This window comes from Eumetopias jubatus, unplaced genomic scaffold (genome assembly GCF_037043125.1).
Source record: "Eumetopias jubatus isolate StellerSeaLion01/CBP00866 unplaced genomic scaffold, mEumJub1_p1.0 scaffold_4, whole genome shotgun sequence".
Classification (NCBI taxonomy): Eukaryota; Metazoa; Chordata; class Mammalia; order Carnivora; family Otariidae; genus Eumetopias; species Eumetopias jubatus.
In genome coordinates, this window is record NW_028274810.1 from 152,038,882 (window position 1) to 152,060,977 (window position 22,096).

At 41.9% G+C, this 22,096-nt stretch overlaps 1 protein-coding gene across 2 annotated transcripts in view; it reads left to right on the forward strand.

Annotated features, from left to right (window-relative positions):
• Positions 1 to 512: 512 nt before the first annotated feature.
• The window catches only part of PIP4P2 (phosphatidylinositol-4,5-bisphosphate 4-phosphatase 2), a 54,519-nt gene continuing 32,935 nt past the window's right edge, over positions 513 to 22,096 (forward strand). The window contains exon 1 of one of the 2 annotated variants that reach the window (XM_028112393.1): positions 513 to 745. In XM_028112393.1, coding sequence (XP_027968194.1) covers positions 640 to 745 — 106 coding nt within the window. In that variant the 5' untranslated portion in view covers positions 513 to 639. The remainder of the gene's footprint in view (positions 746 to 22,096) is intronic. The other variant, XM_028112389.2, reaches the window with a different exon arrangement.

Here is a 22,096-nt window from a genome sequence, read left to right on the forward strand (position 1 = left end):
AGTGATTTTCTAACAAAAGAAGCAGGCCCCAAGAAGGAATTGCTAACCCTGGGAATCAGCTTTCTTCGATAATTGCTGCAAAGTTGGACAGCACAGAATCCCTCCTCCTCCCCCCTCCAGGAGCTAAACTTGAGATCTGTGTTTGCTGAAGTTCTTCTGTAATCAAGTCACAGGCCTTTTCTCTTACCCCCTTTCAGGTTGCTCTTTACCGTTCTTCCCCCTTTTCTCCTTAGTTAAGGAAATGTAAAGTACAAAGACAGGGAGAGTCGCAATCCCTTCCTCTCGCCTCCTCCGCCCCCCTTTCGGTTACTCCGCACCTTCCGTTCCCCGCCTTTCCCGAGCAGCCCTACTGTGTTCCCCGGCTCCTCCTCCTCGCCTTCTCCCAGCCTCCCCTCTCCCGGGCTTCTGCTTTCTCTCTCCCCTCCCCTCCCCCAGACTCTAGGCTTCCCAGCGCGCCGCCCTTCCCCCGCCTGCCGATCCCGCACCCTCCCCTCCCCCAGCCTCCGGCCTTGTGACACATCCCGGGTCCTCCCGGAGGCGGCAGCAGCGGCGGAACAGCGCTAGCCTCCACCTCCGCGGGAGCCGCAAGCCCCGGCTCAGCCTCCCCCCCGCCCCGGCCCCGCGGCTGCTGCAGCAGTCATGGCTGCTGATGGGGTGGACGAGCGCTCGCCTCTGCTGTCAGCATCCCATTCGGGAAATGTCACCCCCACAGCCCCGCCGTACTTACAGGAAAGCAGCCCCAGAGGTAAGGCCAGCTTGGACCTTTCTACTTTTGTAAGGAAAAGCCTAGAACGTTAAAGACCCGGGAGCTCTAGCTCCGAGGTGGAGGCGAGCCTCTCACTTGGGCTGGGAGACAGGGATGCTGACTGCGCCTTCCCGAGCCAGAGCCTGCTTGCCTGAGAGCTTCCCCGCAGGGCTTTTGGTGGGGTAGGGTGAGGTGTGAGCGTGAGTGTGTGCGTGTGCGTTTATTTCACCCCTTCTCACCCTCTGGGGTATGTGTGTCTGTGTGTGTATTTCACCACTTCTTACCCAGGGGTACAGGATGTGACATGAATTTCCCAGGCTGGGCTTTACCGTTTTAGAGCAGCCCCTAAGTGCAGCTGGAGGAGGGGCAAATCTTTCACAATCATTCATAAATCCTTTCAGGTTGCCGAGAAACCCCTGGTACTGCTCACCTTGGGATCTGTCCTTGAAAGGGCTTAGCTTGAAAAATATGCATATCCTGCTACCTCCCCCCCCCCCACCAGTGCTCTGTTCAGTCAGGGAATTGTTTTACCAAAAGGAATAGAATTAATCAATATTCCTAATATGTCCGAAATTCCTGCCCTTCCTTATTACTCCCCTTTCTTAGGAGTGTGTGTTAGCTTTAGTGGTGAATGAAGAAGAAAAGAAAGGAAGATGTAATATTTTTGATTCGTATCTGTGTGAGATGGAAATGAACTTACTTCTAAAAGTAACCCAAGTTAATCCTGCATGTATTTCTATTTATTTCACTTCTCAAGATGGAATCAAGAAAGATTTGATAGCCGTGGGATCTGAAGAAGTGTGTGTGTGTGTGTGTGTGTGTGTGTGTGTGTTGGGGGGGGGTTGTTTAGCAAACTATTCAAAGATTTATCTTTGTTCCAAGCCTTTTAGTGGCTTTCTATAGTAGAAAGAAGGTGGAGTCAGGATTTATAGAAAAGGGAAGGCAAGACTTGAAAAAACCACTCAGAGTTATGAAAAGAATGGTCAAATATGGCACTTGCAAATGTAGCTTAAGTGGGTCTCTCTCTCTTTTTGGCTAATATGAGAGGAGTTTAAAAACCCAAGGAGACAAATGTTAATGCTTTTGAAAATATAGGCAGATCATGTTTCTTGTCCTTCTAAGTTCAAGTCTGGAATTGGAGCAGTTGTAGAGCAGGTTGAACTTGTTTAGTATTTAAAATTTCCACTTCATGCATTACAACTTGAAAAGGAACAATCTAGGTCTTAATCAACACCTGACAAGAAGCAGGACAAAGGAAAAAGATGTTTAGCTATGAATAATTCAGTGTGATCAATGAGTTGAGAAATAAGGTGCAAAATGGAAAAGAGACTCACCTACAGAAAACCCACAAGTCATGTTTGTATTAAACTTGTGTTAGAGGACATCAGTTGGGGGAATTTCCTTTAATGCACAGATTTGATATTAATATTTTACTGTTATCTAAATTGGATGGTCTAGAATAAGTTTAAATACTTATAAATGAATGTTTCAACTTCATCAAATCACCTTTTTAGGCAAAATATTTGCCATTTATTAAAAGACAAAGTTTGGATTTAAGCAACTGTCCTATAACAGATTTTCATGCCCTCTATCTTCTTTGTTTTTGTATTTTTAGTCATAGTGGCTAAATTATTCCCCCAAAATATTCATGCTCATGGACCTGCTTATAGATTTATTTATCATTTGCTGTGTATTTGTCTAATATGATAAGATCCCCTCAAACTACACAATAAGGTACAAATTGCAGTTCAGCCACTGAGAAAAAGAAGTTTCATTCCAGATAGCTAAGTAACTGAAGAAATTCAATGTATTAAAAAAACAAAATTCAATGAGTAAATTTTAAAGATCTTACGGGCTTTATTTAATGATTCATGACTCTATAGCATCCATCTAACAGAAAGGAGCTTCAAAAAGGTGTACTAAATGAAAGACTTCGGTAGGCAGAAGGGAGTGGGGGAGAGGAAGTTACACTGGCAAAAAGTGGATTGGTTGTGGCAAGATAGATCACTTTCCTTTAGGGCATGGCAGTGGTCTATCAGGCAGATGACCTCACTAGTGCTAATAAGGCAGTTCCTGACTGACTTTAAGATTCCATTCCTGGAAGAAGCCAAAAGTGTAATTAAGTCTCTGGTGATGTGGAGCTTAGCCTAAGTGCCTCCATTTTGAGCCTGTTATCTTGTTTTTAACAAATGATTTAGCAAAAAGCCGTTTCTGCCTTATGGTAGAATATAGTTTTGTTTTGTTTTGTTTTGTTTTAACTGGTGAATAAGACAGGTTAGATAATTAGAAACACTAATCTCATGTGGCATAATACCTAGGAAGCAAGAAGCATAAATGAGAAGTAAAGACATTTTATGTATTGGCATTTTTGTCAGAATATCTTTTCTTAAATAACAAATAAGCATCTTCATAAATATTTTGAGTAATACATAAGATCTGATTCTAGGAGACCAATGTTATTTACTTATTCGTTAATTTAATGGGCAGCATGATGCACCAGAGACTGCTCTAGGTCAACAAAACCGACCAAACCCATCCCTTCTTGGAGCCCATGTTGAAGTGGGAAAAAAGAATAAAGAAACACAGGGCTGAATTATTATTGTAGGAAACACTCCGTCGTTTGACCAGATGTTTTCAGTAGTTTACAAGAATTAGAGTTGAAGGTTGGGATTTAAAAGACCAGAATAGAATGTACTTTTTGATAATGAACTTTGGTTTATGATACCATTCATAATTACAGATTTTTTTTAAAGTAGTTAAGAGCCATAACTAGTGAATATTTTCTCCAATCAAACCCTTTGCTGTTGTGTCACCATCTAAGGACAGGAACGTTAGCTCTTCCTCGGAGGTGAAATATTCCGTTTTAAGTTGAAAGCTGGTGAAGTGTTTATTTATAGACAGGTTATTGATAATGTAGTGGGAAGCAGTTAGTTTTTTGCATTTGGTTTTAGCACAATGAGAATCACGTGTGGTCTGTGTAACAGTCCGCCTGGGTTTCTAAGTGGAATGCTTCTAGTGGTCTTTATTGTCAATATTTGATTCCTGCATAGAGTAGGAGATCACCTTTCCTGTGATTAAAATGCTCCGTTGGGTACATGTGTCAGCTTTTGTTAAGGCGTAGAAATTACAATCAAAGACAGTTTTAGGCTCATTTAAAAAAAAATATTGGAAGAAATACGACAGAACTTACACAATTTGGCTATATTTAATTGATTTCTTTACTATCTGCTGATTTTACAGGTAGGATGTGGCAAAAGAATATGACCTTTACATTTATGAGACTTCCTCTGTGAAAATGGTTTATATTTGGGGTTGTCTAATTATCTATATATTTACCTTGGGAATGTGATTACTTCACTATAATTTTAGAGGAATTGTTATACAGAGACAGTTTCCTTTACTTAGTTTAGTTCATTCATTCAGCAAATAAATATTTGAGTACTAGCCAAGCTCTGTGTGGTAGGATGGGAAAAACAGATATGACCCCCCTTCCAGTCTAATGAGGGACATTGAGACACAAATTACATAATCATTTTAACAAATGCAGAGGGCAGTAGGGGTGAGGACAGTGCCAGAAATGGACCCAGTGCCGTGAAAGTATGGAATAAAAAGATTTAACCTGGTAGGGAAGACAGGAAAAGCTTTCCTGAGACTTCACTGAGATTTTTAAAAGTTGAACTTGGCAACGGGGGGGTGGGGTGGGGGTGGACGGGAAGACCATTCTAGACTAAGAAAACAGTATGTACGAAAGCCTTTAGGAGGGTAGAGTATGGGAAGTACAAGGAACCGAAACAAGGCCGGTGTGGCTAAAAGTGAAAGCCACCAACAGGGAATGTATTGCAAAATGGGATTGGGGAAGTGGGTGTGGTTGATATTCTCTAAAGACCCACCTCTTACTCCAAAGAGCCGTGCTTTTTGATATTCAAGTCCTTGGATAGGTCCCCTCCTTGAATCTGGACTGACCCTGTGATTCAATTTTGATTTACAGAATAAAGTAAAAGAGAGCTGAATGACTTTGGAGACTAGGTCATTAGAGGTCTTGCAGCTTTCACCTTAGTCTCTTATAAAGTGCACCCTGAGGAAAATTAACTTGTCTTGTAAGAATTTGAATGCACTGAAACTACCTTGCTTTGAGGAATCCCTAGCTACACACGTGGGGAGACTACATGGAGAGAGGGATGCCTGACCAGCTCTCAGACATGTGTGTGAAGAAGCCATCCTGGATGCCCAGCCCAGTTGGGCCTTCAGATGATTCCAACCCAAGCCAAATTTTTATTGTACCTGCATGACAGATTCTAGATGATTACCATTCAGCTCAGGCAGAACAATCCACAGAATCATGAAAGGTAGTATTAAACTGTTGTTTTAAGTCACTAAGTTTTGGGGTGATTTGTTCTGCAGCATGACCAGAACAGTAAGTATTGTTCAGTCCAGGCAGGGTATTATTGGTCATGTTGAGAAATTTTGCCTTCAGCAAAGGGATGATCTGGTTAGATCTTTATTATTATTATTATCATTATTTAAATTGAAATATAGTTGGCACACAATGTTACATTCATTTTAGGTGAAGAACACAGTGATTAGTGTTTATGATATGCTATCTCGCCACATGTGGCTACCATCTGTCACCATTCAACACTATTATAGTACCATTGATTATATTCCCTGTGCTGTACCTCTTATCCATGTGACTTATTCATTTCATAATTGGAAGCCTATATCTCCCACTTCCCTTTCTCCATTTTGCCCCCCCCCCCACCCTCTGGCCACCATCAGTTTGTTCTCTGTATTTACGGATCTGTTTCTTTTTTTTTTTTTTTTTTTAAGATTTTATTTATTTATTTGACAGAGAGAGACAGCGAGAGAGGGAACACAAGCAAGGGGAGTGTGAGAGGGAGAAGCAGGCTTCCTGCTGAGCAGGGAGCCCGATGCAGGGCTCAATCCTGGGACCCTGAGATCATGACCTGACCCGAAGGCAGAGGCTTAACGACTGAGCCACCCAGGCGCCTCTGTGGATCTGTTTCTGCTATTTGTTTTGTTTTTTAGATTCCATATATAAGTGAGGTCATACAGTATTTGTCTTTGTCTTATTTCACTTAGCATAAGACCCTCTTGGTCCATCCATGTTGTCCTACATGGCAACATCTTATTCTTTTTTTTATGGCTGAATAATATTTGAATGTGTGTGTGTGTGTACCACATCTTCTTTATCCATTCCTATGTTGATAGACACTTAGGTTGCTTCCATATCTTAGCTATTGTAAATAATGCTGTAGTAAACATGGAAGTGCATATATCTTTTTGAATTAGTGTTCTCATTTTCTCTTGGTAAATACCCAGTACTGGATGGAATTACTGGATCATATGCTATTTCTATTTTTAATTTTTTGAGAAACCATATTGTTTTCCACAGTGGTTGCACCAACTTACATTCCCACTAACAAAGCACAAGGGTTCCTTTTCCTCCACATCCTCACTAACACTTGTTTCTTGTGTTTTAGATACACAGGTGTAAGATGATAGCTCATTGTGGTTTTGATTTGCATTTCCCTGATGACTAATGATGTTGAGCATCCTTTCATGTGTTTATTGGCCATCTGTATGTCTTCTTTGGAAAAATGTCTATTTTTTTTAAAGATTTTATTTATTTGACAGAGGGAGAGAGCACAAAGAGGGCGAGTGGTGGCGGGAGAGGGAGAAGCAGGTTCCCCATCAAACAGGGAGCCTGATGCCGGGCTCGATCTCAGGACCCTGGGGTCATGACCCGAACCGAAAGCAGACACTTAACCAACTGAGCCACCCAGGCGTCCCGGAAGAATGTCTATTTTTATTATTTTTTAAATCACTCTATTTCTGGATTAGAGTGTGAATGAGAGGGGAGCGAGAGTCGATGAGGATAGATGGCTCAAGTGGCTACAGTATGATTCAGGCAGATTTGAATAACTGTGATGATAGCAGGGACCCAGGGGGGTGGAGGAGGAGAGACAAGATGATGTTAAGGGCGTACAGACGGCTTGATGATAGATCGGCTGTGAGAGTGAGAGGGAAGTGGCAAGGGAATCTCCCAGAGTTCTGCCGTCCACAGCCTGAGGGTGGGAATGCCTCGCTGAGACAGAACGCCAGAAGAGCAGCAGGTTTTGGGGAACACGGATCATGAGCTTAGTTTTAGCTGTGAGACATTTAAGATGTTTTCAAATATCCAAGAAGAGATGGCAGATAGGCCATTGCATCCACAGGTGTAGACCAGAGAAATGAGGCCTGGGCTGAAAAATATCAAATTGTGTTATTTGCATATTGGTAACAGCTAAATAGATGGTTGTTGGTTCAGAGCTTCCCAAGGCCCCACTGGTGTACCAAGCAAGGTGCTGAGATAGAACATATAGGGGTTAAGATACTGGTTCTCCTCAGTCCTTAGAACAGCCGAAGCCTTTAGGCCAGAGGCCTCCAGCTCCACATAGCTATAAACCTATTGTCACTTTCTCTGGGTACTGAGATGTAAAAAAAGTTTGGGAAGCTATGTACGAGACTACTTAGGGAGAAAAAATAAAAAGAAGAGAGCCTAGGACAAAGCTTTGAGAAACTCCCACATTCAATGACTAGTTAGAGAAAGATGAGTCTCCAAGAAGACTGATAAGTCGCTTCCAGGCAGGTCAGAGGAAAACCAAAAGACTCTACTATCACAGAGACAAGGAGAAGAGAACACTTCAAGAAAGAAGCAGTCAAACATGTCCAAAGCTGCAAAGAAGAGCAAATAGATAAGGATTCAGAAATGTCTTTTGAATTAGTGATGTCAGGGAGAATTGTTTCTATGTGTTTATATTCAAATCCTTTGTAAAGAATTGAAGACTTCTTCGTTTCCATCTAATGTAGTACTCCAATGTAGATTTACTTTAATTGTAAAATCACTTCAAAGCCACTTCACCCCCAGGAAGAGGCTAATACTCCTTTATGCTGAAACACTTAGGTTTCCTATGAAACATAATTAGAAAGGCCCTGTCCTTTTCTTGTCACCTTTGTTTCACTTTTTAAAAAAATGTGTAAATTTGAAATTGCTTAAGAACATGTTTTCAGTGGCTAGAGACTAAATTGGCTTCTGGTTTAAGAGATAAGTTATTTACTATGTACTCCTGTGCTTTTCACTTAGAAACTGGATAGTAAATAAGGTGTATTTATAGTGAGCCTCTTCTGTCCTCTACCTGGAGAAATCTGAAGTTAGAAATGGTGCCTTAGTTTAAAGTGGGGCGAAGTCGCATCTCACTTAGAACTATGTTCTGTACTAGACTAGAGTTCTTTTGAGTGTCTTAATTTAGGTTGCTGTCACAGAATACCCACACACGGCGTGGCTTAAACACCAAGCATTTATTTCTCACAATTCTGGAGGTTGGGAGGTCCAAGATCCAAAGTGCCAACAGATTCCGTGTCTGGTGAGAGCTGGTATCAGGTTGCAGAGGGCTGACTTCCTGTATCCCCCTCACTTGGTGGAGAGAGAGCCGGAGAGTGCTCTCCCATTCCTTTCCTAACAGCACTAAACTCATGCATGAGGGCTTCACTCTCATGACCCAATTATCTCCCCAAGGCCCCACCTCCTCCTACCATCACCTTGGGGTTTAGAGGTTCAACCTAAATTTTGAGAGGACATAAACGTTCAGTCCATTGCACTGAGTTAGAGTTCTTGACTATATTTGGGCCATCTATTAAATTTCCGAACCTCCTTGCATCCTTGCAGAGTTTAGGGTTGGCAGGAAAAGATGATGCAGACCCGGGGCCCTACACCACATGCATAACCCACTGTAAGGTTAGATTAACTTTTCATTTTATTTGCCAAGGATTCTGAAACCCACTGGAAGCCAGGTTGTCCTAATGAGCAGAGATAGAGGCGGCATATTTGAGAGCAGTTCCCTGCCCCTCCCCGAAGGCCTCAATAGGGGTATGCACCAGCTGTGAAACGGAGCGTGGAGGGTCTTGCTGAAGCTTGATTTGGTGATATGCTGAAGCTAGTGCCACATTTTAGGAGAGTTTTTTCAAATCTGTTCTTGAATCAAAATCTGCTTCACTGAGGCTACATCGTTAAGGGAAAATAGAGCCCAAGCATTGGTGAAGGGTATCTGCTTCCAGTTTTCCAGTATTGTGGCAAGCCCATTTCCTATTCTCATCCTTTCCTATTATTTGGCAGGCATCAGTCTCCGTGATTTTTTTTTTTTATTCTATTTTATAATGCCCACATTTCCTCCTGGCTCTACCCAGCATCTTTAATGCATTAATCAAGATGTGTTTCATTCAGTCCGTCATCCTTTCAATATTTGAGTGCCTATTATACTGTTCCAGATGCTTGGGAGCTTACATTCCCGCTAGAGTTACATCCAGTGAGCACTATAGTTTCTGAGAGTGAAGAAAATAAAGCAGGGCATGAGGATGGAGAGTAACTGGCTGCATGGGGAATGTTTCAGATTGCTTCGGGAAAGAGACCTCAGAGATGACAATTGCTCAGAGACCTGAAAAATTCGTTGGAATTAACCATTGGAAGACAGAGGTGGAATGTGCCAGGCCACTGGAACAGCAGGGGTAAAACATGACACTGTTGCAAAATACAGAGGGCAGTAGGCTAGAGCGTGATGACTTAGGGGCTAAGTGCGGCAGAAGGGACTGGGGGACTGGACTAGGGAAGACAAAGGAGATTTGGTAGGTCATTGTCAGAGCTGTGGTTGTGTTCTGAGGGTAATGGGAAGCCATGGGGGGTTTGGAGCAAAGGAGAGACATGACATACTTAGTTTTTAAGAAAATCATCCTGGGGGTACCTGGGTGGTTCAGTTGGTTAAGTATCCAACTCTTAATCTGAGCTCAGGTCATGATCTCAGGGTTGTGAGATTAGGCTCTGTGTCGGCCTCCACGTTGGGTGTGGAACCTGCTTACGATTCTCTCTCTCCCACCCCCTCTGCCCCTCCCTCCCTTCAAAAAAAAAAGAAGGAAAGTCATCCTGGTTGGTATGTGGAGAATGGACTACTGGGGGAAAAATAAGACCCTAAGAAGACATGAGACTAATCAGGAGGCTGTTAATGTGGCATAGGCAAGAGGTGATGGTGGTCTGAACCAGGGTAGGGGTGATGGAGACAGTGGGATGTGGCTGGATTCAGGACATATTAAACATAAAGCAGCAGGACTTGCTGTTGGATTAAAGATGGATGGAAAGAAATCACAAAGCTCCAGAAATGACCCAAGCAACTAGGAAAAAACTGTGCTTTTTTCTAAGGTAGACAAACAGGAGAGGGAGTTAGGTATGTGGGGCGGGGGGAAGGAGGACAGTGGAAATCGATATTCTGTTTTAGACATGTTGAGTTTGAAATACCTTTGGTCCTCACTTAGTTGGAGGTGTCAAGTAGGCAGGTGGATGCACAAGTCTGGAGTGTGAGGAGACATCAGGGCTGGAGAGTAAATTTTATTCAACAATTATTTATCATCACTGTGAGAACACTTCACTGTGGTGAGAAGTGATGTTCTCCATTTCCCATTTATTTCCAAGGGCTCTACATGTTGTTTTCAGGAGAGTCAAACTTTTAGGGTAGAGCATTCCATTAAAGTCTTGCAAGATTGCCAGATGGATACAGATGTTAGCCAGATGGATACAGATGTTCGAGAGGCGAGTTGGCCAGATAGGTGTGCCTAACTGTCTTGGAGGGCAATAAGCAACTATCTGGAAAGTGATCTAAACGGGGAAAAGCAGACAACACCGGATACAGCTTTGAGCTCAGCTGTTTTGTGTTTTACTTTTGTAAGGGTGAAGAGATGTTGCATACATTGGGAATGACATCCCTTCAATAGCTCTTAAGAGGGAATACCTTCTACCTGCTGTTCTCTGTTCTTTTGAGAGAATTTCTCTACTTTTTTTGGGGGGGGTGGGGAGATACATTGGAGTTTGTGTTGCTTTGGCACATTAAAAGATTCTTTCCCTGATTGCTGTTGTAAAGTGAATTTCTTTTTCTCTATAAGAATAAAAAAAAAAAGTGAAAAAGAAATGGAAAGCATGGCTCCTCCTCCTGGCCGTCAGGTAAGTCGGTCAAGCATTGCATGACGACATCCCTTCATAGTCTCACAGGTGATCTTGCTGCCAGCTGTGGTTTCGCCTGAGGGACCTGACACTTGAGTTCTCTCTGCCAGTGATCAGCTCTTGACCTTAGAATAGTTACCTTCCATCTTTGTGCCTCAGTTTCCTACCTGACGAGGAGCGATTTAGTATGTTCCTTTTTGCTTTTATGTACTGTGACACAGTTGTTCTTGGTAAGGAATCTGGATACATCTAGGAGAATGGATCTATAACTTTTTTTTTTTAAAGATTTATTTATTTATTTGACAGAGAGAGAGACACAGCGAGAGAGGGAACACAAGCAGGGGGAGTGGGAGAGGGAGAAGCAGGCTTCCCGCCGAGCAGGGAGCCCGATGCAGGGCTCGAACCCAGGACCCTGGGACCATGCCCTGAGCTGGAGGCAGACGCTTACCGACTGAGCCCCCCAGGCCCCTGGGTCTATAACTTTCAAGTACAGGTGGTTGTTACCTTACCTCTTCTACCTCCAGTGTCTCTCATTCACGTAAATTCCTATTCCATTATCCTTTGAAAATTGGAAAGATTCTATATTGAACATTAAAGAGTATTACATGGCTTTTTTAAGCATTGGAAGCCCAACCAGCATGCAGGATTTTATTCTGTAGGATGTATTTGTATGTGCCACCTGACTGTTTAGGGCGTTCTATCAAAGCATGTATTTCTAAAGCTTATGGCAAAATCCTGCTTCTTCCCATACTTTGTCAAGTTGAGATATTTAAGCTCGGTAGACTCATAATAGGGATTTTAAAACTGTGTACAAGAAAGCCTCTAATTGTTCAACATTTGACCATGTGATTTCTACAGAGGGAGAATTTAGGGGGAGGTATGTGACAAGATGAAATTTTATAGTTTCTGAGATTAAATACGAAGATTTCACAATCCAGAGGAAAAGCAACACATGGGGATGGCAGTGAGTAGATTTAAAGCAAGAAGACTTTCACAAACACCTGAGTCATTATTAATCTTAGGCCATAGGATGTTTCCCAAAAAACACACTGATTTCTACTGAGCTGAATGGATGCTACCAATTAATACAAAAGTATTTCAAAAATTTATAGGAAAATGATTTTTCAAATTTACAGAATTCAGGGATCCTGTTCTGGTGATTCTCCATATAGAATACTTTGCCATGCTCAACAAAAGAGTATTTGCATTTGTTACCAGCCCTAAATGAAGACATAGGTTATTATTAAACTCTTAGACATACCTGAATACAGGATGACCTAAGTGCCATGTTTTAGAGCATTCCCCACATCTCTGTATGGGTCCTTGCCCTTGCACTTTGCATTTCAGTGTGTTGTGTTTGATTTGGTCCATTACTCCAGCCTGTCAAGGTCTTAATGGGAGGGATCCTGTTCTGAAATGGAAAACACCTCACTGTGTGTACATGCTTTTCCTTAAGACCATACTCATTGCCTCAGACTGGTATCACTTATTAGCCACTTCTAGTCTTTTCTAGATAAAGATATACTGTTTACTTCCTATGAGGAAATGAGTAGGAAAGGGATTTTGGAATCTAAAACATTCAAATTCTACGCATTCATCGAAGCCATTTTCTTTCATATAATTCTTTCTAATCTCTATTACTGGAAGATCTATATTCCCAAACAATATCTCTCAACATTTCCATTGTATATCTTTTTTTTTCTTTTTGAGAGAGCGAGTGTGGAAAGGGGTGAGGGGCAGAGGGAGAGGGAGAATCCCAAGCAGGCTTCATGCTCAGCATGGAACCCCACACAGGGCATGATCCCATGATCCAGGGATCATGACCTGAGCAGAAATCAAGAGTTGGATGCTTAACCAACTGAACCACCCAGGTGCCCCTCCATTCTATATCTTAATATTTATTTGTTTATATGAGCCTGTTAAGGGAGACAAGGAAGGAGATAGGGTTCCTGTATCTTTCATCACTGAGTCCCTTTCATAGCCCCTTGCAAACGATCTTATACATCTAGGCACTCAACAAATGTGGAATGAATGAATGATAGACTGAGAAAGCAAGAAAGGATGGCATGACGGGGATTTTGAAGTCACTCAGGGAGTGAAGGTTTTGCAGCTGAAGTTAACAGGAGAGCAAAAACAAAGTGAGCCAGCGGAGCAGACAGCCAGATCTCCTTCCACCTTAGAAATGCCCGCATGGCAAAGGAAGGAGCTCCAGGGCTATACCGTCTGCTGGCTGTAATGAGGAACTTACTCTCCTGGATTAACTTCTGGATTTCTTTAGTAATCTCTGTATTTTGAAATGAAATTTTAACCCATGAGGTAAAAATATCTAAGCACTAGAATTTAAGGGACTTGGGGCGCCTGGGTGGCTCAGTTGGTTAAGTGTCTACCTTCGGCTCAGGTCATGATCTCAGGGTCCTGAGATCAAGCCACACATCTGGTCAGGCTCTCTGTTCAGTGGGGAGCCTGCTTCTCCCTCTCCCTCCCTCTCCCTGTTCCCCCTGCTTGTGCTTCCTCTCTGTCAAATTAAATAAATAAATAAATAAATAAATAAATAAATAAATAAATAAAATTTTCAAAAACAAAAAGAATTTAAGGAACTTACTAAATATCTTTATATACTTACTGTATGCTTAAAAATTAAATACTGGTTTTAAGAAGTTCATTTCACTCCATTTTTGTGTCTGATTTTGCTTAGATTTATGGTGAATATGTGCCAAATTCCAAAATTACTGAACTGTTGACTTCATCTAGAATCTTTTAATCCCTAAGTCATTTTTTAAATGGGTGAAATATTTAAGATAGGAAAATACTGAGTATTATATTATCATTCATATATCCTTACCATCTAATTATGCTGGACCTTGGGTTTGTTTTTTTTTTAATTTTACTTATTTATTTATTTGACAGAGAGAGAGAGAGCACAAATGGGCGAGCAGCAGGCAGAGGGAGAAGCAGACTCCCTGCTGAACAGGGATCAGGACCTGGGCTGAAGGCAGATGCTTAACCAACTGAGCCACCCAAGCACCTGGGTTTTGTTTTGTTTTGTTTTGTTTTAAAGTAATCTCTATGCCCATAGTGGGGTTTGAACTCACAACCCTGAGATCAAGAATCACATGCTCTACCCACTGAGCCAAGCCAGGTGCCGTGATTATGTTGGAACTTATTCTGCCATGCTGTTTCATATATTGAAGCAAATAAAATTATGAATCTGGTTGAACTTTTTTCCCTTCCTCACATACTGAGGTCATTTTCCCTCCTATACTCTCTCTTATCTAAAATGTCTTGTAACAGATTTGGGGCTCAGTTATATTTGATTATATTTTAGAACTGATTTATGAATACTTGTAACCTGTAAGTTATCATTTAGTGTGCATACTTAGTTATATGTAAAGGAGTGTCTTCCTTTTTTTTAGAAATGCAGTCTTTAGAAATGTAGATACGTAGTGAAAATGAGCTGTCTAGGAAGAATGACAGAATAGGAATTCTTTATCTCCTTAGGCTATAGGAGGAGTTTCTTAATTTCTAGGTAAGTCCATTTTTTGCCCTGGGAACAACAATTTCTTTTTCTTTTTTTTTTTTTTTAAGATTTCATTTATTTATTTGACAGAGAGACACAGCGAGAGCAGGAACACAAGCAGGGAGAGTGGGAGAGGGAGAAGCAGGCTTCCCGCCGAGCAGGGAGCCCGATGTGGGGCTCGATCCCAGGACCCTGGGATCATGACCTGAGCTGAAGGCAGATGCCCAACGACTGAACCACCCAGGCGCCCCAACAATTTCTTTTTCTGTACTGAAAGTAAATGTCTCTCTATTTTTCTTGAAACACATGCTTTCTTGGAAGCAATATTGCAAAGAACAGATTATGAATGTGGCCATGCATGTAAACAATATGATTGCCCATAAGTCATGTCAGAAAAAAATTGCATCTTTTGAAATAGAAATAAACACAGTTGTTGATAAAGTGAAAGAATACATAATTTGGGGCCCTTGGGTGGCTCAGTCGGTTAAGCATCTGCCTTCAACTTAGGTCATGGTCCCAGGGTCCTGGGATCGAGTCTCGCATCGGGCTCCCTGCTCAGCGGGGAGCCTCCTTTTCCCTCTTCTGCTCCCCCTGCTGTGCTCTCTCTCTCTCTGTCAAATAAATAAATAAAATCTTAAAAAAAAAGAAAACATAACTTATTTACTGTCAATACTTGAAGAAAGCGCCAGTGCCACAGATGAAATGCATTATTAGAATGAGGCAGAAATATTGCCTTATGAGAAGCAGAGAGGGCAGAGCAGAAATTTGTCTTCCAGGAACTGGCCATTGGCAGGTCAGTGGGCATCCTTGCTGGCATCCCCAGTTATGTGGCAGTGTTTTGATACGGCCCAAATGCCTGAGACCAGGAAGGGAGGGAAAGAAAAGAGATTAATAGCTCAGAGTGGAATTCAGTCCCCATCATTACCTGCTAGAGAAAATGCCTGGTTTGCTGTTGCCTTGGGGTCTGCCGTGGGCACACATAAGCTCTTACAAGCAGTATTGGAGGCATTCAGATGTAGATTGATATTGGTTCCAAGCTGATACTACAACCACACTCAATAAGGTTAGGCTGTTTCTCTAGAGCTACTGTTTGGAGAAAGGAGCTAAAGGTAACAGTGTGGAGAAAGGTTGTGGTATTGGAGGAAAGCTGAACTGTGCTAGACTGACTCTGCCACCAGCCTCCTCTGCCCTTGCCACCAGCCCGCACCCCTGACACATACTCTGCCTTAGGCAGAATTAGATGCCCTCTTTGCTCGCAAAGCCCCCATGCACGTCCTTATCAGAGCACTTAGCACACCCAGTTATACTGGCACTTTTCCTGTCTTTCTCCATGTTAACAACACAAGTCCTTGAAGCCCTGGAGCCTGTCTCACTGCACACGGCGTTCCGGATGTTCCTCTAGGGCTGCACCTGGTGCATGGTAGATGCTTGTGACCCAGCGCGTGCTCACTACCTCCTGGGAACCCGCCACGGTGTGCCTGGCTGGCTGCTGCTTTCCTCCCGAACGGAGCTGAAGGCCTCTTGACTTTCTCTGGCATCAGAGCGTAGAGCAGGGCTTTGTATCACACCTCCTCAGTTACAGAACTAGGAGTGCCTGGGAGCAGCAGTCCAACGTAGAAAATAAGCAAATCGATGTAGTAGGGTGTGGGCATGCACATTTCATCTCATAAATTCACGCCGACAGCCTAACTCCCTAAGCCTTTGATTCTTCTTCCGCGCCAGGCTAGCTGCGTTCTGATGTCACAAGTCCATTAAACGTAAGGCCGAGTCTCACCAACAGACAAGCAAACTGACAAGAGAGCTACTTCCAGCTTTAAAACAAACATCGAATCCAGAGCATCTGGTAAATGCACCCTATGATTAAATTTGGCTCAACTCAGTGTTATGTTCCATCCTCTGGTTTGACACTCTTAGGATCTACCCCTACACATATTCTCGCAAGTTTCTGACAATATATATTTTCAAAACCTTGCAATTCTCTTGATGTATAAGCTGCTGCTTCCTAGTCATGCTTTCTACTTGTCGTCCTGGAACGTGTTGAGATCTGAGCTTAGTTATGTGTTTTGAGGCAACCAGAGGTGAGGATGAGTCTTAAGGAGAATGGCTGTCCACTAGCGAGACAGTTTTCCTGTGAGGGAAGGCTTGTCTCTTCAAACACAAGGAGAAAAGCTGCTTTCTACTCATAAGGGAAGCTCAGAGTGACTCAGAGTTTCTCACCTCTGTTTGGCTACAACTAGATGTCTGTTACATGTTTCAGGGGTCCACTCCTTCACAATCAGTGTTCCAACTTTCACAGAGAGCTTGGTAAGCCTGTGAATTTACCTGACATTATAATTTTGAAATCTACACAATTGAATTTGTGTTTCATTTACAGCAGGATAAGCCCTGTGACAAGTAGATATAAAGGATACTTTTAGGGCTGCAATAGAAGTTCTTTGGTTCTCTGACCATGACTTGAGCTGAGTTTAAAGACCTGAGCTTCTCATTTCCTTTCTGTAAATGCTCCAGTGTATTCATGGGAATCAACCCCATATCACAATCTGTATAGTAATTATTACTGCCATATGGTCTAGTGAAGGAGCCACAACCATCACAGTCATCTATAGGGGATAATCTGATTCATCAGGATGCCACTGCAAGCCATCAATTTCTACCATACTGTGTCCCACTGGTAAAGGAGCTCAGCACTGCGTTTGAGCCCAAGGCATGATCAAACCATTTCTCCAATCCCATTTTTTGTAAAGATTTATTTATTTGAGAGAAAGAGATAGAGAGAGAGAGAGAGAGAGAGAGAGCAGGGGGAGGGGCAGAGGGAGAGTGTGAGAGAGAATCTCAAGCAGACTCCTCACTGATCACTGAGCCGTTGTGGAGCTTGATCCCACGACCCTGAGATCAGACCTGAGCCCAAATCAAGAGTTGGATGCCCAACCAACTGAGCCACCCAGGCGCCCCCTCCAATCCCATTTTTGAGGGTCAATTTCCTGGGATTACTCTTGGCATGAGTTTTTGTATCAGTTAAGACCTGAAGATAGAAACCATACAATGGAATATAATAAAATTGTTAATTATGTATGAAGTTGTTCACTAGGTACTTAAAAGGTAAAAATACTATCCTGAGGTATCAAGTAGGTATCAGATGTAGGAAGCAGCTACCATGAGGACTAGGGCTGAGAGAACAGAGGGAAGGGATTAGAGCCAGTAAGATGTAATAATTTAGAGGTGGGGTTCTACAGAACTGAGACATGACTTCTAAGAGGCACTGGCCAGCTGGTGCTGATGTCCCTGAGCTCTGGAGAAAGTGCACCTCGGGAAAGGGCTGTGAGTCCCTTCTTCCTCCCCCAACCTTTCAGGCTCCCTTTATCACCTCCTGTTCACAGATGTAGCCTGCAGCCAGCTGGCAAAGCTACAGTGTGGTCTGCAGAATTTCGGCTCCAGCATGACAAAGCAGAGAAGGGTAGATTGGGAGCTAAGGGTCAGTAAGGTAATAAGTAGCATGTTTACCCTTCCATGCTGACTTCAGCTCGATGGAACCTTCTGAGGGTTTCATGGTTCTGGAAGAACCCAAGAGTCTCCCAGAATAGTTTTATTTCTTTGGTTTCACAGAGGGGAAGAACAGAAGGTGGTCTTCCCCTTCTCAGTGCACAGCTGGACTGGAGAGGTTTCACCCTGGATGTAGAAAACCCATACTAACCAGGCTCACTCTGTCCCTAATCCATATTCTCCACAAAGATCCTAAGGAGTAGAAAAAGCCAGCCAGGGCTTTCCTCACAGGCTGGCCCTTTACACTTTGCTTGCTCATCCTGTAATCATAGTGTCCTAAAATATCTCATTTTAATTGGATGTCATGTTTCAATTTTGGTACCACATCTTTGTCAGGGGCCTGAAGGGGTGAGTATAAAGAGTGCATTAATGAAGTAAGTGAATTAAACTGGAAAAGATTGCCATCGAAGAGGCTTATAAAGGAATAACTGAGCTAAGAAAGGCCAGAGCAATCCAGCAAAAACAATTTCAACCTTTAAGATGCTGGAGGATATATCTGGTAAAAAAAAAAAATGAAGTATGGGTTAATACACTAGGATGAATTAGCAGGACAAGGGGCTGTTTGGCATAAAACAGATAAATTAGGTCTGTGTTTATGATGGGAAAGTGTAATTTGATCACCTGTGGGTTTACAGAATAATAATGGTTCCTTTGGAGTGTTTCAGGAAGACCATTATGTATTCCTTGTGATCCATATTCTTTCATATCATCTCTTTATGAGTCTCGGTTTTTCTATCAAGTTTTTATTATCATGAATGGATTCGTTTTTTATACTCTGTCCTATTTTTTTTTTAATTTTCCCTGTCTTCCTTCTCCTTCTCCTCTTCCCTTTTAGCTCAGATCTGATTCTTGTCTTAGTGTTTCTACAGAATTCTCACTAGTCCTTACGTTTTTGCCTGTATTGAATTATTCACCAAGAGAGAAAACTGTTACTGTGGAGAAATCTCTGGGAGTGTAGTCAGCTCTTGACTTTGCTGAAGGCTGTATACAAATCTATTCAAAAGTTAGAACTTCTAGGCCTCAGTTTTCTCTTCCATAAGTGGAAGAAGTTAGACTATGTTATTCCTAATATTGCTTTAATTTCTAACATGCTATAACTGCAACTTTGAAGGAGTTTTTCAGGATTGGGAATTACTGGTCTAACAAATACTGCTCACATGGAGGAAAAAAAGATTTTTCACTTAGGTAAACCCCATAGAGAAAATGACCGTTGTTTAAATAATAAGACTCTTCCAAAATGAAGACTTTTTGTGGCTCTCAATATCTAATGATCCTGAGTTCTGAGATAACAGTGGACCTTTTATCCAGGGCAGAAATTTGAAATAGGTATGATAGTTGTGATCTGTTGACTTTTAAATTGAAAAGAGACAGAAAGAACAATCTAAATTGCCAATTATTACAGGTTTACTAACCGTGGAAGATATCTCTGATATCTTAAAAGGGATTAAAAGTCCCTCACAAAAGGAGATGGAGTTATAGATGAAGGGTTTTTTGGGGGTTAAAGTCCAAGACATATCTCTATATCGGCTTAAGGCTGAAGTAATGGACAGAGAATTGAGACAATAGGCCTGAAAGCACTGCTTAGTAGAGCAATTAGGCTGCAGCATCTGTCATTCTATTGATCTCTTGGATTGATTCCACTTATATGGGGGGCCAGGCCAGTGTCCCCTGACTACCTCACCTCTGTCAGTGCATGATTTGGAGGGTATTCTTCTATATAGTAGAGACCCTTTTTTCAGTGAGGCTTACTTGCATGCTCTGTAGGACCCAAGCTCCTCTTCAGTGAGAGCAGCAGTAATATACTTAGTGTTAACCTCCCAAGAGAAATAGATGTGTCTGAAATATTGCAGTGATTCGCCCATCCATCCATCCATCCATCCATCCATCCATCCATCCATCCATTCATTGAATAGTCACTGAACATCTACCATAGACCAGGCACTATGACAAGTGCTGGTGAGTCAGTCCTGAACAAGCCAGACATGACTCTGGTCTCATGGAACCTACAGCCTCTCCCATCGTAAATTTCTGATCCTCACTTCTTTTTCTTTTCCCTTCCCTCCTCTTCTCAAGCCTCCAAAAGATTCAAGCTTATTTTTGTCATAATCGAAAGCTTTTTTTGACAGGTTAAAAATTATGTGGTACAAATCTTAGAGAAAAAATTCACAGGGTTTTGTTGGCTGTGATGCACTTTAAATGCTTTTTTAATCCCTCATTGGGAGTTTTAGATTCCTCTGAACAAAGCTTTTGCCTTTTGGAGTAGATGGGCTTTACTGGCCTTTTATGTATGCTGCAGTGTGTGGCTAACCCTCCCCCCCATCCTCAATGCACTTGTTTTCTTTGTGAAATTCTCGTCTTTAAATTTCTTTTCTGTCATATTATGTAAGATGGAGACCTGGAATTATGGGAGACTCCATGTTACTTCATAACTCAAGAAAAGGCAAGAGATGAAACTACTTTTATTAATAATGCTAATAATTATTAAAGCAATATTTATTATTAAACACCAGGTAGTGTGTCTAGAATTTCTAGTGAGGTATGTATTTGTTTTCTAAGAACAATATCTTCTTTATTGAGATCTGATAAAGTAATCTGCAAATTGCAAGGGCTCCAAGTACTGTTGACTCATTGTTTCTTTAACCTGTTTTTCCTTCTTGATTAATATGTTCCAAGTCACTCTGGATCAACCTCAAATTCTTTCAAGGATTTAAAGCTATTCTTATAATTTAAGACATCTATAGCTTCTTTTGCAGTTCAGTATTTGGCAGTGTTCTGGTAGAAGCCTCCCAGAAATGTATGTGTATTGTCATTTCAAAGTGGTCTCTTTCAGAGCCTGACTGCTATGGAAATTTAGCTTATCATGAATCATTTATTATTATTTTTTAAAGATTTATTTATTTTAGAGAGAGAGCATGTGTGTGCAAGTAAGGGGAGGGGCAGAGGGAGAGAATCTCAAGCAGACACCACCCCCTTGCTGGGCACGGCGCCTGACTGGGGGCTCAATCCCACAACCCTAAGATCATGACCTGAGCTGAAACTGAGTCAGAGCCTCAACCGACTGAGCCACCCAGGCGCCCCTTATTATGAATCATTTAAATGAATAGCACTTATTGCTAATCCTTTGCTAGTCTAAAAAAATCTATATGATAAACTGCAAGGATGCCAGGTGGTAATATGCGAATTTTAAACGTACCATGGTGTGCTATGCTTTAAAAAATACCACAGAGTTCAGAATCTAATTCACTGGATAGAAAATCTCTATTTCAAAAATAACTCTTTTCATAATTAGCTATTGTGATTGTATCTTAGAGTATCACAGAAGCCCTTCGAAATACCAGTTCTCTTTAGTGGGGCTTCAATCATGAATCGTGTGTTGAGGTGTGGCCTTTTCTAGAAGTCCTAAGACAATACCTTTCCTGAAAAGGACCTCCTATACCTGTAATTGAGGTAGCTACACAATGGGGTTAGGCTGTCCCCTTTAGAAATCCCATTCCAGAGTAGTACATCTAGATTCTTTTTCTCAGACTTCCACAACAAATACATACTTCTGGTAGATGAACATGATTCTGAAACGGGGCTTCCACCCTTTACCCAATCAGGCAAACTTAGGACTCAAAAAACTGTGTGTGTGTGTGTGTGTGTGTGTGTGTGTGTGTGTTTCTTTTTTAAGGTTTATTTATTTATTTTAGAGAGAGAGCAAGCACGGATTGGGAAGGGGAAGAAGGAAAGGGACAGGGAGAGAGAGAATCCCAAGCAGACTCCTGCTGAGTGCAGATCCTGACACACATGGTGCTCAGTCCCGGGACCCCGAGATCATGACCCAAGCCAAAGCCAAGAGTCAGACGCCCAACCGACTGAGCCACTCAGGTGCCCCTATTCTGGCAATTTCCAAACACACACAAAAGTAGTAAGAACAAAATGACTTTCTATATCATCATATTTATTCATTATCAACATTTTGCTAATCTTGTTTCATCTCTTAAACCATTTTTGCCTTAGAGTATTTAAACCAAATCCCAGACATCATAGTTTTACCCATAAATACTTAAGTGCATTTCCTGGATTTTTAATGTTAAAGTTACAAATTTGAGATAAAAAAATGTTGTTTATTTTTGTTTTGTGTCTGAAATTAGCATTGTTCTATTCCAATTAGCTTTTTTCCATGTTGATACGTTTAGTTTTCCTACATTCACTTTTGTCTGTCCTTAGCTGCCACCAAAACTGTTTTGTTGTTGACATGGCCAGCAGTTAC